The 17,210-nt window shown below is 38.9% G+C and overlaps 1 protein-coding gene across 4 annotated transcripts in view; it reads left to right on the top strand.

Moving 5' to 3' along the window:
• The window catches only part of LOC143294720 (F-BAR domain only protein 2-like), a 58,638-nt gene that overhangs the window by 24,249 nt on the left and 17,179 nt on the right, over positions 1-17,210 (top strand). For 2 of the 4 annotated variants that reach the window (XM_076606148.1, XM_076606147.1), the window contains 7 exons: positions 2,727-2,810; positions 11,756-11,834; positions 12,541-12,559; positions 13,769-13,835; positions 15,009-15,059; positions 15,906-16,039; positions 16,654-16,721. In XM_076606148.1, the coding sequence (XP_076462263.1) occupies positions 2,727-2,810; positions 11,756-11,834; positions 12,541-12,559; positions 13,769-13,835; positions 15,009-15,059; positions 15,906-16,039; positions 16,654-16,721 (502 nt within the window). The remainder of the gene's footprint in view (positions 1-2,726; positions 2,811-11,755; positions 11,835-12,540; positions 12,560-13,768; positions 13,836-15,008; positions 15,060-15,905; positions 16,040-16,653; positions 16,722-17,210) is intronic. The other 2 variants (XM_076606150.1, XM_076606149.1) reach the window with 1 other exon arrangement.

Here is a 17,210-nt window from a genome sequence, read left to right as displayed (position 1 = left end):
ACAGATCTATGAGATTCCTTAAAAGCAAGTGAATTGTTTTCCTTGCTGTACTGATTTATTTGTGCAATAGGAGCAGCTGCTTGTGTACTGGTAACTCTGTATTATTAGTTTGCAGTCGGGCTATGTAGGCTTAGTAAAACTACCAATTCGTAAGATTGAAAATGCTGAGACAAGAGATAACCTCCGTGAATGATTGTTTCTGGCTTTTTGGAATTAGAATATGCCCAAATGCTAATGGTACCATTTAAAAAAAGGTAAGTATAAATGTTTTGATATCATCGACTGTTAAAACAAATCCTTTTTGTAAGTATTATGACATGTTTCCCTTGCAAGACATTAAATACAGAACCATGTTTCACATGGGTAGAGTTTGCACTGCTGAATGCTCGTTCACTACACTGACTGAAGAAGACTGGGATGCATACTGTTTTTTCAGTTCATGAACATTTGTCAGTTTGTGTGCATATTTTCATTTTGAATTATGTAACTTGAGGTCTCATTTGAAAGTCACTGACGAGACTGGAGTTACTGTGAGGAGTTATCAAAGGTGTTCAGTGAGTCCAACCACCTGCAGGTGTCTTCCATGTTGGTGACTTGAAATAGTAGCTTGAAGTTCCTGTACTTGACTTTGTTTATGTGAATTGGCTGAAGGGATTTGTTGGGTTTTCTTACTTGTACTATTTGTTTTGAGCTATGTGCTTAGTCTTTGGTGATAAAAGAACAGCCCCACAGCTAAAGTTCACTTAAAAAACACAAACTTTGGTGATAAAAGAACAGCCACACAGCTGAAGTTCACTTGAAAACACAAACTTTGGTGATAAAAGAACAGCCACACAGCTGAAGTTCACTGAAAAACACAAACGTTGGTGATAAAAGAACAGCCACACAACTGAAGTTCACTGAAAAACACAAACGTTGGTGATAAAAGAACAGCCACACAGCTGAAGTTCACTTGAAAACAAACATGTGCATCTTAGACATTTTCATTTTGTGAAAAACAGGTTCCAGTCTGCTTGGCACTTACCTTCAGCTTGCATACAGCCGACAGGAAAATATACAGAGAAATAACCCAGAAATTTCTACACTATGTCTTGTTTTCTCCTGTTTGCAAATTGATATAAGCAGTAAGCAGATTAAGCAGCAAAAGCTTGAAGTTATGAGTAAAAGTCAGTGCACTTCTTGGGTGTTTAATGTTGAGCTCTCCTGGCCTCCATCTGGATGTTTGTATGATGAAGATGGTCAAACTACAGACCTGTCTTTTTGTAACAGGTTACTCCATCAGTGTAGCGTCTTTGAATGTGATTGATCTTGTTCACACAATACCTTAACATGTAAGGGATATACTTTTTTAATTTTTTTTTTTATTAGAGGTTTGTTGAAGCCTAAATTTTGATGTATCAGTGAATGATCTCTTAAGAAATTTACAGAATGGTGCTGGTCTTTCAGTGTCTTGGAATATTTTGAGTATTTGAGAATAATACAGTGGTGAAATGGGTGTGTCAAGGTTTATCATGACTGGTTTTTAGTTGTCGGCAATGAATATGAAGATGAAAGAAGTTTTTGACTTTGTGACCTTGAATCCAACTGATAGTCCAGGTGCATTGTTCTTTGCATTTTGTTTTTTGCGTTAGTTGGACCAGCCCACACAGTACTTGGTACAGAGGTTAGAAAAAGAGAGAGAATAAGTCCATTGAGTAACTCATACATTTGCAGATAGACACACATAGACACACACATGCATGCCTTGCACACAAACTCACGCAAACACACTTTTCGCACACACTACATTAGCAAACGCACTCGCACACCACACTACATATGCGTACACGCGCACGCACGCACACACACACACATACACACATAAACACACATATTTTTTCACTTGTACATCAAGACTCGCGCACACAGACAAACACACATGCATGCACGCAAACACACACACACACACACACACATATGCTTACATGCATGCACACCAGTCATAGCTCCTATGTTTTTCTCCCCGGATGTGTAAGAAGCATTAAAACAAAAACAAGCAACCATTGCAGTGGGATTTATTTGAATGTGTAACTGTAAATTTAATCAGGTATATCTTCAGCATGGTTACAAAAGTGATTTGTAAAACCTTTATTTGTCATATATGCTGTTAAAAAATTCCACGTGTGAAATCAGTGTTTTTATTTTTATTTTTTTTCATTCTTCAATAAGTTGGACAGAGAATTATGTAATGGATGTGAAGTACAAACACAAAGTATGCCAAAAAGATCAGGAATATTCTGCAAAAAAAAAAAAAAGAAAAAAGCAACAGGAATGATAAATGTGCATGCGTGTGTGTGTGCATGTGTAGTGTGTGTGTGTGGAGAAAGAGAGGGAAAGAGAACGGGATGAAAAACACAAGAGACAAAAAAACATTGTCCATTCAAAACTGCCAAAGTACAGGAGTTGTTGTGCAGAAGTCTCTGTGCTTTGTCACACTCTAGGATTCTGTTTCTCTTCTTGCACTGTTGATCACATGGACATGATTAAAACAGAAGGTGGACACTTTATCAAGGCCCTTGCTTTTGCCAACTTCCATCAGGGATGGAATAATCGTATCCTACATGAAGGGTTTTTGGTGGGGGAGTGTGTATAATCTGTCCTCTGACGTGTTGCTTTCAGAGTGTATCTGGGACGGGAGATGGGGTGTACACATACGAGTAACCTGTCTGCTGATGCCTTGCTTTCAGACTCTAGCGGAAGCCCGAGCCCCGTCTTGTCGGATCAGCCGGGCCCGCTGAGCCGCAGTGTCAAGCTCCGAGTATCTCGCACATGTAAAGCTGATAGCTGACTCACTGGCTTGGTTTATTTTCTTCTTATCTGTGTTGTTGCAGCCACCACAGTGTGTCATTGATGATGCAGTCAGTCCCATCTTGTGTGCTGTCTCTGCCTCTCTTCGGTCATTTCTTGTAGCGCAGGGGGTTTTTTGTGTGTTTTTTTCCCGATAATTTGATTTGTAAAAAAGAGTTAAAAAGAGTGTCTACTAGTTTATGGTTTGTGATATTGTTTTGATAGAATCAGGGAAGACATGCCTGAGAGACCTGGAAGAAGGATACAATGTCCGTGAAGTCAACAGAGCTTTTTTTTTTGTCAAGCATTTGATCTTTTGTCTAGGATCTTCTTCAGCTTGGCTTTGAGGGTTTTAACCCCTGTAAGAGGCTGGTGTGATTGTAGGTACTCATTAAAGGAATAGAAGCCCGAAGCATGAGTTACAAACATCCCACTGTCTACTGTTGTCAACTTGCAGACAACAGCAAGAGACATCAGATGAAGGTTTCTGTCACATGAATAAAGAACCTGGCCATGTCATCTGTGTGATGAAGACCCTGAAGATCTCAGCATATGATTCAAGAGAGAACAGCTTGATGTGTGTGTGATGAAGACTCACAGTATGAGAAGACAGCACATTGTTCATATGTTGAAGACTTTCGAAAACATGCCATCATGTTTGTGTGATGAAAACTCACAGTATGAGAAGACAGCACATTGTTCATATGTTGAAGACTTTGGAAAACTTGCCATCATGTTTGTGTGATGAAAACTCCAAAGAACACAGCAAGTCAGCCATATGATGAAAACGCTGAAGAACAAAGCAAGCTGTTCAAATGACGACACTTTAAAAAGAATGTATCTTGTTTGCCTTGAAACAAAAACTAAACTAAAAGAAAATGCAAGCCAGTCATATGATGAAGACTTTGAAGATTGCAGCATGTTGTTTTTGAGAAGAAGATGAAAAGAAAAGACAGCAAGATCATCATATGTTGAGGACTGGTGAACACCGCATGTTACTGATGAATTGTAGACAAAAAGAAACAACAGCTTGAAAAATAGTTCAGCAAATATTTTGACATGACAGAGACCCTCGGAGAGAGCTCAGCAAATATCACATGGCCTACAAGGATCATTTTAAGCTTACAAAAAAGAACAATTGAAAAAAAACCAGATCTACAGACCTGACAGAGACTTCACAAGGTTTTTAATATCTACAGACCTTACAGAGACCTGAACACTGTTTTTATGTATAAAGAAAAATGATGTTCATATGTAAGTGCAAGGGGCAGAGTTTTGTTGTTGTTGTTGTTGTTGTTTATTCAGTGCAGTTGTCATTATAGCTTATATTTTTGTCAAAAAAAGAAAGAAAAAAAAAGAGAGAAGGAATTATTTGTTTCATGCCAACTCAGTGCATGTCAGCACATTAAACAGCACAGTCAGTGTCTAGCCACCTGGGGTGACTGTTGTAAAATAATCCTTTTCAGATTGAAGTATACATCTCTGATTGAAATGATGCCCGCCAACCCCCACCCCTCTTTGAATTAAGAATAGGCAGTGGAATTTGGTATGATGAATGGAGGTAAAACAGTGTCAGTCGCTACCGTCTGCTTGATTTTGTGGTGGGTGAAAAGAGATGTGGGGGGTGTGGCATGGTGCGAAGTGTGGAATCAGTGTTTTCAAAGTAAAATCATGTAGTGGTTTAATTATGAGGAAGGAAAAAAAAAAGTCAGTGAAATGGTTTCATTCATTATTTTAATTGTTAATTTTGAAAGCATCTCTTTCCATTATTAATTGGATGTATCATGAAACAGGCCAAATGAAAAAAATCTTTAAAGTAAGTGAACATATTTCATTATATCTATTTAGTAAGTGAATGGATATTATTTTATTATGCTGTGTATATAGATGAACAGAGGAGCTTGAATACCTTTTTTTTCCCCCTTTCTTTTTCTTTTCTTTTCTTCTTTCTTTGAAGAGGGAAGGAAAAAAGGGAGAAGAACTGAAGAGAGTGAACTGAGAATTCAGCTGTTTGATGCTGATGAGTAGCGCACGATAGAGATGGGACTGACTGCACATCACATTTCCAGCATTATGTGTTGTTGTTTTTTTCTGTCAGTTAGCATCCAGCCGTCTGTGACAGATTGTGGTACTGTACTATACTGTACATACTAGCTTTGACCAGTACTTCCTGGGCTGTCCCCATCCAGCGTTGGACAGCTTTCGTTGCTTCAGTATATAGATGTTTATTGACCAATTTACACTGTGTAATCATCTTGCATGAACTACAACAGACCTGTTTTCCTTCAGAGTTGCATCTTTCTTTTGTGCCGTTTTTATTTCCGCCGCATGTTCGAGTGTAGGAGAGGGTAGGGAGACAGGGTGGAGAGGGGGTTGGGCATCTGTTGGTAGACCTTGGCTTTCATTCCTGGGAGAGACATGGAAAGAGGATTTTGCCAAAATCTTGTACATATATCCATACGAATATTTGCAAAAAGTCATCAAGCATTTATAATGAAAAGTGAGTGATGACAGCCAGGGCTGCTATTACTGTTTTTGTTGTTGTTGTTTGTCTGTGTGTGTGTGTGTGTGTGTGTGTGTGTGTGTGTGTGTGTTTTCTTTGGGGAGAGGGAAGGGAAGTTGTGGGATGAGTGGGGGGTGTTGGTGAGGGGACTGGTATATAAATTTTAAAAGACCTTAGAAGTTCAGTGTTTTTTTTTGTTATTGTTCAGTGATCATTGCACATGCATGCAAATAACCAGATTGTAAGTGACTTTCTGTATCAAACAAGTAACCAGATTGAAAGTAGCTTCTCAACTTTTTTAGGAAGGGTATTCTTTCAGTATGGATGTGAGCACAAAACAGTTTTTACCACATGATAGGAAACCCCTCTGAGGCTTTTATTGGGTGGTTGGGAATTGTCGTTGTCTTTTTTTCATCAGCTGTCTTGACAATGGAAATTGAATATCCCTTTACTTTCATAGTTTTGCTGTTAGTTGCGGTCATAGATTTGACATGGACCACACACACACACACACACACACACACACACACACACACACATGTATGCACATGTATGCACAAGCATGCACTCAGTTGGAAGATCCTTTCCCTGTTCTCTGTCTCTATATTTCTGTTTGAGAAAATCTTGACCAGGAAAAGGGAATAAGATCAGGAATAGAATTTGGTTGGGCTGTAGTGAAAGCTGTGTGTGTGTGTGACACTGTGTGTGTGACACTGTGTGTGTGTGAATAACCGCACAGGATTTAATTTGTCAACAAATGTGGCATGTTCACACCTGATAGAAGACTATTTTCAACTCTGTTTTGTCTTGTTTTCCTAACATGGGTGAAGCCTTGGCAGTTAAAGTTGTTGTTTTTATTTAACTTATTTTTTCTTTTCTTTCTTTCTCTTTCTGATGCTCTATCTTTCTTGCCCATTCCTCAGCATTATTCATACACAGCTTGTCTTGAATACAGCTAGTCTGTATTGTTTTCAGATCAGCGAAAATTAGGTTTAATTGTGACTATGGTGATTCGGAATAGGCAGAAAAAACTAACTAGGTCCATGGTAACTGCTCGGAAAATGGCTGAGGAGAGGCGTCTGAAGAAGTGTAAGCTGTCTAGCCAGCATCAGACCATATCATTCTGAATGCAGGTTGAAACTGGTCAGCTCACCACTGGCCAGATTGGAAAGTGGTGAAAACGTCAGAAATTCTGCATCAACAGACCATGACTGGCCATCAGTGGTTGTGGCTACAGTTTTTCAGTCTTTCTACAGCCAGCAATGGCCATGTCACAGTGATACATGTAATGACATTGCTGTGAGATCTGTTGAATTGGATTTGAGATGATGCGATAGTTTTTTTGGTTTTTTTTTTGCTCTTCTTTCATGATAATATATCCCCAACATCAACCAACCCTGAGGGGCAGAAAAAGTTTTAGTGTTGGTCAGGAATAAGAGCGGTGTTCCTAAAAAGTGTTTCTGTTTGTTAGTGGTTAACACTGTTCCCACTCTTTGTAACCCATTCTTTTCGATGGGCAAGTAGTTTTAAGTCTTTAAACTCCAAAACTGTGATGTGTACAGAAGTTCTTACTTACTAGCAATCAAGTGTCAGTTGTTTTGCTAATCACTGCATCATGGTGGCTGTTATAACACAGTTCTAAAACTTTTAATGACTAAGAACTATGAACCAAATTTTCTGTCTTTGCATCTACTCAGTTTAGGTTGAACGTTATTGCATACTTTAGTTGCAGGGGAGAAGCAGAAAAGTGACATAAAGAGATGCATAGATGTAGTTGGATTCAGCCATTTAGTAATTGGAAGTCATTTTGATTTCATTTTGGTATATGTCATGTATAACGAGGCTGTCAACATCAGCAACAGGAAGAATAACAATGCCAAGCCCCCACCCCCACCCCACCCCCCAACCCTAAAAAAAAAACCCCACAAATAGAAAAGTGACCAAGGAAAACAGGTCTGCTTTCTTTTGTTTTATTTTTTCAGTGTGTTTTGGCTTTTTCATAGCATGCTTTGATAGCGTCTCAGCAAAAGACATCAACTCATTTCTTAGGCTTTTCACTTAATTTTGTTGAAGAGAAAGTGAGACATGGTATTGATCAACATGAAAGTAATCTTCTTAAAAAAAAAAAAAAAAGCAAAAAAAAAAAGCTACAAAATAGATAATACTATTAATAGTAAACAGATTTGCATTGGAGATCCAAAAATAACAGACAAGTTTAGAAAAAGAATGAACATATAAAGAAGACAATTTGCTGCAAAGAAAAATAAGTGTGTTGTCATTTTGAAATTGTCCACTTAAATCCACCACTGATGTCTTCTGCTGTGCAGTAGGTGTACAGTTTTATAAGGTATTGACATCAAGCTTTTGGGAGTGGTTCTTTTAGCATGTATATAATATGCGCCCATCGTATTGAGCTTACTGTTTCTTGTTCTTGTCAGTTGAGCTTCCTTGATTGATATGAAACAAACGAATATCAAGTTCAGTGCTTTTTATTTGAAATGTGAAAGAGTTATTATCTGAATCTGTTCCTTTGAAGCTTTCAGTTTTCAGTGTTTGCTATTGGTTGTGATGGAAGAGAGCATGGATTTGGGTTTCCCTGTTGCCTTAAATAGTGCATAACGTATGTTTCTTCTTTCTCTTTTTCTCCACCCTTTTTCTGGCTTCTTTTAGCAAATACATTCTTCTTCTGTTTTGTCTTCCATCTGCTTTTTCTTCTTCCCCCTTTGTGTGTGTGTGTGTGTGTGTGTGCGTGCGTGCGTGCGTGCGTGCGTGCGTGCGTGCGTGCGTGCGTGCGTGCGTGCGTGCGTGCGTGTGTGCGTGCGTGCATGCGTGCGTGTGTTCCTCGCCCTTTTCTCCTTGTTTTTTTTTATGTTCTTTTCTCTCTGTTGTCTGGTGGTCACAGGGTGACACACCTCCCTCTCCCCACTCACCCAGCACCAGTTGCCATTTTGACTAATTCATTGATTGATGTCATACTATTGAAGGACATTTGTGTGTTGTATGTGTGATGTTTTAATCTTTTGAGTTGAGTGCAAGGGTTTGGTTTGTGTTGGCTGGTTGAACAAATCTAACCACCTCCACATTTTTAGTTTTGTGGTTGCACAAGAGAGAGAGAGAGTGAGGCTGATTTCTTTGTAGGGCATCTTGTTCTGTCCCAATTGCTTTTTCACTTTGTGTGTGTGTGTGTGTGTCCGTGTCACTGTGTGTGTGTGTGTGTGTGTGTGTGTGTGTGTCACTGTGTGTGTGTGTGTGCATCTTTGTAGTAGTTTGATTTGTGAATGTCAAGTAAGTTGTGCTTTGCTGTGTCTACCACATGTCTTTCACTGTCCATTTACACCTTAAGGTACTCCAGAACAAACTTTCTGGAAGCAGTTTTGGGCTTTTTCTTGTAGTTTTTGGTTGAAGTGGTGTTTGTGTGTGTGTGTGTGTGTGTGTGTGTGTGTGTGTTTGATACCTGGTGTGTACATGTGTGAATGGATGTTGTATGTCCATATTCTTCTGTTTTCACTGATACATCTGATTTTGTGTTTTTGGCTGTTTTGATTTCAGCTTGTATGTATGTAATATTTCATAGCATTATATTGGGCATTATTCATTTTTGTTCCCAGCTGGTTGGTTGGTTTCCCCTTTTAGTCGGTTAGACAAAAGTTTCGCCTTCACCTTTCCCCTTTCATTTTCTTGTATCTTCTATTTGTTCCTGATGAATGTTGGTCTGTTTTTAAAGATTAAGGTCTTTCTGTGTTGTCTGTTTTTTTTCTGTGTTGCTTATGCCATTAGTATTTATTAGATATTATCTTCTCTTTGTTTTTAGTGAGCCCAGCTTTTAAACAAACAAAAATACTAACAATTATAAGGCAAGGAGGTTTCTTAATCAACAGAAAATGTAGTCTGGCTTTGTGTCTGTCAGTCTGTCTCTCTCTCTCCATTTTTTCCCCCTGTTTTTCTGTCTCTGTCTCTTTCTGTCTGTCTGTCTGTCTGTCTGTCTCTCTTTTCTGTCCCTCCTTCCCCCTCCCTTCCTTCCATCCTTTTACATTTGTAGCGATCAGCTTACATTTCAGCAGGTTGTAATAATTGTTCCAGGTAGCTTAAATTTCCCCGCCCCCCCTCCCCTCCGCACCCCACCCCTTCCATCATCCTATCCCCATGAGTGCAGTTGATGATAAAAAGCTTTATCAAGTTGATGCACAGATTAGTGTTATTGAGGGCTCAACATCCAGGTATAAGTCGAGTCTTCAGTGATCGCAGAAAATGAAACTCACTGTCACAACTTATGACAGTAGTTTGCTGCTGAGCAGTGGAAGCCTTGATTTTGTAAGTGTTCACTTTATTACGATGAACCTTCAGTGATGATTTCTGGAACGACAAATTAACTTTGGTTGTGATGGAAGAGAGCATGGAATGTCATGGCACATTCATGCATTTTCCTGTGAACCAGAAAAAAAAAAAAAAAAAAAAAAAAAAAAAAATTACTCTGTGTGCTTGTCAGTGTCTGTTGTGACACATTTTTATGATTAGCTTAATGCACTTAATACAGAGTTAAGTCTTCACAATGCTCTTCAACTTTCTTGAAAACGTGTGTTGTGGAAGACTCGGTAGCAGACTCGTGTGGATTTAGACATCAGAAAATGATAGTGTGGAGCATGGGCTTCTTTCAGTTGTAGCTGCTTTATGATAGATTGTAAGATGTAATTTTATTTGAAATAAAACTAGACTACAAACAGGAATAGTGCTGTTACTGAATATACGAGTTTTGTTTATTATAAAGATGTTACTAAACTAGCATGTGCCCAGAAATAAGGGAACTGAGCATCTTGAATTTAATCTTACAAGGTTTTTACTCGCTGGTATTAAGGAATTGAAGGTGTATGATCATTGTCTCCATTTTAATGTCTGTCTGAATGAGTGTGTTTTTACTGTGACTGAGGAAACATATGTTCTGCTGTTGTTGTCTGCTGTCGTTCAATAGTTTCATTGTGACTGTGTAAGCTGCACAGACTTTGCACTTTGTAAATATACACAGACGCTGATTCACAGACTGATGTCTGTTGAGCGCCAGCCTTATTTCTCTTGACCGTATCTCATGTCTGTTTCAATTGTTCTAAATTGCTGTGGGTTTTTTTTTTGTATTCTTCTGTTGTTACCATGTGTAGTTGTATTCCTCTGTTGTTACTTGTATTCCACTGTTGTTATCTGTATTCCTCTGTATGTATTCCTCTGTTGTTATCTGTATTCCTCTGTTTATATTCCTCTGTTGTTACCTGTATTCCCCTGTTGTTACCTGTATTAGTCTGTTGTTCTTGTATTTCTCTGTTGTTACCCATATCCCTCTGTTGTTTCCTGTATTTATCTGTTGTATATTCCTCTGTTGTTACCTGTGTTCCTCTGTTGTTACCCTTATTCCTTTGTTGTTTCCTGTACTGAGCAGTTGTTATGTAATATGTATATTCCTCTGTTCCTATTCCTATGTATATTATACTGGTAACAACCAGTATTTCACTGTTGTTGCCCATATTCCTATGTTGTTTCCTGTATTTCTTCGTTGTTACCCATATTCCTCTGTTGTTACCTGTATTCCTCTGTTGTTAATGTTAGCCATATTTCGCTGTTGTTTCTTACATTTCTCAGTTGGTACCCATATTCCCAAGTTGTTATTTTGTATTTTTCTGTTGTTGCCTGTATTTTTCTGTTGTTCCTTACATTCTCCTGTCGTTACCTGTATTTCTGTGCTGTATTCCCCAGTTGTTAACTGTATGTCTCTGTTGTAACAGTTGTTGTTTTTTTGTTATTACCTGTATTCCTCTCTGCCTGTCTGTCGGTGGCAAAACTTGCAGTGGCAGTGTTCAGTGTGTTGTGGAAACCGTTATGGTCAGTGTTGCAAAGATCAGAGTTTGCATCCTTTGTTCACGCAGACTGTGTGATAGTGTTTGTTATATCCTGCTGTGGTCAAGCTGTTTTATATGTTATGTGTTTGGTTCACACTGTCATGGTTGTTAGTGAATCAAAATAGCTGTTGAAATAATTGAGTTGTTGTCACAGAGCTTGTTCTTGGTTTTGCCATTGTGAAGAAAGGTTCCACTGGCCTCAAAGTCAAAGACTAGTCTCATCAGTGTTCTTTCTTTATTGCATTTAAAAGAATTGTACACATGTCTCCTTTAATTATTAGGAAAGTTAGAGGTAAAAAGAAAAAGTTGAAAAAAAGGCAGACTAATAATTATTCTATGTGACATTGCTGTATCTTGAAAAGGTCATTTATTGGCATTATTCGTTTATAAGTGTTAAGATACTTTGTGGGTCAACTTATCAATATTAAATGGTGTCTGTCATGTAGCTGCTGGCTTATTTTAAACAGTTTGTTCTCAATATCTGTATATGTTTTAATCAGTGATCAGTACTGTACTGAGTTTACCTTTTCCTTTGTATGTACAGGGTTCCTGAAGAACAAGAACAAGAAGAAGGAGAAAGAGAAGAAAGGAAAAAAGAAGAAAGACAAGGACGGAGAATCACTGTAAGTGTTCTTTAGTCATTCTCACAGAGCTATTCATTGCTTGTAAGCATCAACATCCTTCATTAAATCCTCCCCTGACCCCCCCCCGCCACACCCCCCACACCCCAACTTACCCCCCCCCCACCCAAAAAAAAGAAGCCAGATGGGGATTGAGAAGACAAAGAAGAAACAGAACAAAGAAAGAATAAAAGAAAGAGCACATGTGTAAAGAAAGGTTCTTAATGTCAGAAAAAAAAATTTTTAAGTTGAATGAGATCAATTATCAAGATTATTCAGCATATACTACAAAGAAGAGAGGGGGGAAAATGAGAGTGGTTTAGCTTGATTTATTCTTGAGTAACTATGAAGAATGGTAAAAGTATGATAGAAGAGTTGTTTACCTGCACTGGTTTTCCTCCACTACCATGTTCTATTATCTAGTTAATTATTTTTGTACTGCGTATTTCGAAAGAGAGGTTTAAAAACTCTGTTTCATTATATATTTTTTTTGTGGTTTTTTTTTTTTTTCATAGTTTCCCCAAGAACTATCACTTTCAGACGTCTCCAGCTTCTGTATCATTCAAAGTGTATTTCCTTTTAACCGAGTTAGTTTTTTTTCACCTTTTTCTTTAATCTTTTCACCAGGCTTTGTCAGGCATTCCCAAGTAGCTTTAGTTCTCTGTGTGTTTTCTGTAACATTAACAGACTTTGTTTGTTTGTGTTTCAGGGACGCTGAGAGTCAGGGGGTAAGTGTTACATATCAAGGTTCGTAGGGTCCTTTCAAGTCCTTTTAAGTCCTTAGGAATTGGATTTTGGTCAAAAGGCCTTTTAAGTGCTTTGATTCAGCAAGTTGGTCCTTTTAACTCATCAGGAGGTCCTTTTAATTTTTGAAAGGTACTGTTAAGTCCTGTTTTATGAAGAGAAAGAGACTTGAGAACGAAACTGAAACACCTTCGACACCAAAACACGCAAGTTGCAAAGCGCGTTGAAAGATGCCGACGCGATCGTCTGAAACTCAGTACTTACTGTAGGAGGATACAGCCTATAGGCCTAGGCCCTAACAGTAGTGCGCTTTCTGCTCGGTGGCAGACGCGAAGCGTGGTACAGTGGCTGTGAGTCACGCCTGCTGCTGCTGCTTTGCTTAGGCCTAGCCTACAGTGACGTGAATTGCAAAGACTAAATACAACAGTCAAATGGGATTCGCTGTTCTTCCGTTTATGAGAGGTAAGTGTCTGCTGTTCTGCATGTCAAATAGATTGGGGTGTACTGTAAAGTCATGTCGGCAAAGGTCCTTTTAAACTGATTTGAGGTCCTTATAAAGTCCTTTAAAGGTCCTTTTTTGGCTTCATGCCCACCACCTGGGAACCCTGCATATTGTTCTAGATCTGTTTTTAGTACAGCTTAACGCACCCTGCTCCTCGTCTTTGTTTTTTGAAAGGTCGTTTACAACACACACACACACACACACACATAAAATATAGACAAAATAATATAAGGATAACTTCAAAGGAAGAAAGATGTTGAGGGAGGGGGAAAAAAAAAATTCTGAAAAGAGTCCATCTATCTTTTTGGCATGTGGGCAGGAGTGCCTTCAGATGCTGGTAAATGTTCCTTTGTTAAGATGCTTTGTTACAAAGTGGATGGTGGTTGTGGTGGATGCTGATACAAGTTCCTTTGTTAAGCTGCTTTGTTACAAAGTGGATGGTGGTGGATGTGGGTGGTACAAGTTCCTTTGTTAAGATGCTTTGTTACAAAGTGGATGGTGGTTGTTTTGGGTGGTACAAGTTCCTTTGTTAAGATGCTTTGTTACAAAGTGGATGGTGGTTGTTTTGGGTGGTGCACGTTCCTTTGTTAAGATGCTTTGTGACAAAGTGGATGGTGGTGGCTGTGGGTGGTGCACGTTCCTTTGTTAAGATGCTTTGTGACAAAGTGGATGGTGGTGGCTCTGGTTGCAGGAAGGACCGGAGGCGCCTCAAGTGGATGGCGATGGTTACTGCATCCGTCCTGACAACCCCATGGACAGTATCCTTTGCTCTTCAGTCAGTGTTTTGGTGGTGTTAGAGCAGTTTCATGGTGACACTTCACTTGCTGTTTGTCAAAGTAGTAGTGTTTGTCTGTGTTTCGATGAAGTGAAATTAAATTAGCTGATGTTTTTTGTTGTTGTGTCAGTCTTTGGTCTTGTTAACTGCATTGGTATTTGTCCCATGGAAGAGGGTGTGAAATTAGGAATAAACCAGAATTATGGTAGAAAAACAAAACAGAACAAAAACAAAGCAGTTCAGTCAGTTTTGGATTGGTATAGTGTTATTTTGAAAGTTTCTATAATTTTTTTAATACATTAAATTTTGCTTGAAAAGATGACATGGCAACTCTGAGAATGAAATAATGATAAATAACAGTCTTGTGTGACTACCTTTTCTCTATAATTAGGTACATACTTTTTTTTACTCACTTGTTCTAACATTGTGAGTCTATTTAATAACCCGGTGTTTGGTTGTGTGTGTGTGTGTGTGTGTGTCCATGGTAAGCTTTAACTTTGTCATTTTCTTGGGAAACACTGTGTCTGCCAATACCCAATTTGGATTGATAATGGTGGGGGGGAAATCTTGGCAGTCATACCAATAATAAGTATTGTAAGTCTTCCAGATTAAACTGTGTTTTAATTACACATACTTAACCGTGACCCAACTAGTGCAGACTCCAGCAGGGGTCTGACATTCCTGTCCTGTGCAAACTACTATCCGCCTATGCGGAGAAAACGAAACGACGGCCAATAACCTCCCGGAAGTAGGTAACCCTGTGTTTCTGGATCATGAACGGTTTATTTCATTCAGGATCTGAATCCAGAAAATAGTTGGGTTTGAAGCTGCAAGTTTGTATCTTAACATTTTTCTATGGGGGTGAGGTAAGAGAGGTGTGTGAGTTGTGAATGATGTTAAACTGTTAATTTTTTTTTTCTTTTTTTTTTTTTTTTAGCTAGTTTGTTTGTATCAAAACATTTTTTATTGTATTCCTGTGTCTTATTTTTGATAGATGTATTGTCAGTTGTTCTTGGAACCGCAGGGTAAGTGCTTTACAAATGTGAAATATTATTGTTATTATTATCAAAGCTGTGTTTTTTGTGTGTGTTGGTATTGTTGTCTCATGTAGGACCATGATTTCTGAGGTAGAACTTTGTCCTTGATTTTTATCAAGATAATGGCGATAAAAACAGCTGGTATTCAAGCGACAGTGACTCGGACTCAGGTAAGTAAAGTTTTTGACTATCACCCTGTTTTCTTTTCTTTTCTTTCTTTTTATCTCTTTAACCCTATAAGTCAGTGTGTGTATGTGTGTGTGTGTGTGTGTGTGCGCGCGTGCGCGCGCACGCATATACAAATATGTGACTGTTTGGTATGATCATCACCATCATAGAATCATCATCATCATTGTGTTTTTGTAAACATTATCACCATTCATTTGTTTTGACACAGACAAATGAGATTTATAGGCACAGACATAAACACGCTGTCCAAACAGAGACACTACAATCTGTACTCATAGATTGAGATAATGAATACATTCTCAATCAATCAGAAAAGCAAGTAATACATAAATATGCTTCCTAAACCACTAGAGACAGCAAAACATGAGGCAAGACATAGACACAGACAAAAAAAACAACAAAACCACTAACCAGACAACTTGACACACTGCCAATAATGATACATTGATTCAGGTACAGATACACAAGCCAGACAACCAGAAACACCACCAGTAACGTCACATGGACACACAAAGGGTTGTCCCTGGCAAAATTCCGTAAAAAAATTCACTTGGATAGGAAAACAAAAAACACTGCAGCCAGGAAAAAATACAAAAAAAATGGGTGGTGCTCTCAGTGTAGCGAAGTGCTCTCCCTGGGGAGAGCAGCTCAAATTTCTGTTGTGACAAAAAAGAGTAATACAATACAATGCATGAACCAAGCAAGTAAAGACCTGACCATTGACAAGGTAAGACAAATAAAAAATGTCATGATTAATGTTATGTGATGAAGCCAACCACTGAAAAGTGTGGCAGAAATAACCCTGTGCCCGCCATCGGTTGACACAGACGGGGAAGAAGGTCGGCGCAAGATCATTGTGGCCATCCGCCCCTTGAGCCCGACCAATGCTGCCCCTGCGGCCAGCAATGTGGAGGACATTCGGGCCTCTGTCCAAGGCCTCAGCCTCTCCCCCACTGCCGCGGTAAGGTCCCATGTCTCCAGGGCACATCACTGTCATGAAGTGGTTGTATGCAGCCCATGAGATAGAGTAGATCTGTCACTTCTGTCAAACAGTGATGGTGGTGTGTGACAAATTTTGTATCGTGTGCAATAGTATCACAGTTTTCTTTATACTAGAATTCGGAAAGTGCCCATCATAGATGATTGCGTAGGATCATATGCCTTGGGCAGTGAAGATGTTTGAAGTGACTGAGGTGAAACTTACTAGCTGATAGACTAGTAAATTGGGGAATCTGAAGTAACAATCTTTTGGCATGACAGAATGAACAGGCCTTGTCCCTTATATACAAGTATATACCCTTGGTTTGCCAGAATTTATTAGAATTTGTGTGAATATCATGTAAATCTTAACATTCACAGCATTGACATTTTTGTGTGTGTGTGTGAGGGAGGGAGGGTGGTTACATGTTAACTGTGGAGGGCATTTATGCTGGGTTTTGATATTTTTGTTTGTAAATTGCATTTTCAAAATTATTTATGAACTGTGTATGTTTGTGTATGTGTGTGATGTTAGGAGACCACCTGCTGAAATAATGAACTTACAATCCCTTGTGCTTTTCTTGTGTCCACTACCAGAGAAAACGAAGTCAAACACCTGTTGATAAAAAGATGAAGAGGTCTCAGTCAGAGTCAGACACACTGGAGTGAGTAATTTATGGGTGTTTACAAGTTTCAACACTATTGTTTGTGTCTCTATCTGTACCTCTCTCTGTTACCTGTCTGTCTGTCTGTCTGTCTCTTTTATTTTGTCTGAGTCAGAGTCATTGAGTAATTTATGAATGTATGCAAGTATCATCATTATTTCTGCTTCTCTGCCTGTGTTCTGTCGTTCTCTGTCACCCGTCTGTCTCTGTTTCTCTTTGTGTTTCTCTCTTTATCTGTCTGTCTCTGTCTCTCTCTCTCTCTCTCTCTGTCTCTCTCTGCCTCTTTTGTTTTGTCATTGGAAATTTGACTTCAAGTGTGTCTGTGTTTTTGTTTGGATGGTCTGTCTCCCTTTGTGTATGTGTAAGTTGTTCCCCCTGTCGTTCTATGTGTCTGTCTTTTTTGTGCATATGTAACTGAGCAGATGTGTGCCTGTCTGAGGAATAGGTGTTTAACTTACTCCAGACGATAGAATGATATAGCGTTCCTGA

This window comes from Babylonia areolata, chromosome 20 (genome assembly GCF_041734735.1).
Source record: "Babylonia areolata isolate BAREFJ2019XMU chromosome 20, ASM4173473v1, whole genome shotgun sequence".
In the NCBI taxonomy this organism is placed as follows: domain Eukaryota; kingdom Metazoa; phylum Mollusca; class Gastropoda; order Neogastropoda; family Buccinidae; genus Babylonia; species Babylonia areolata.
Note: the sequence above shows the minus strand (reverse complement) of the source record. Positions and strands in the feature narration are given on the sequence as shown.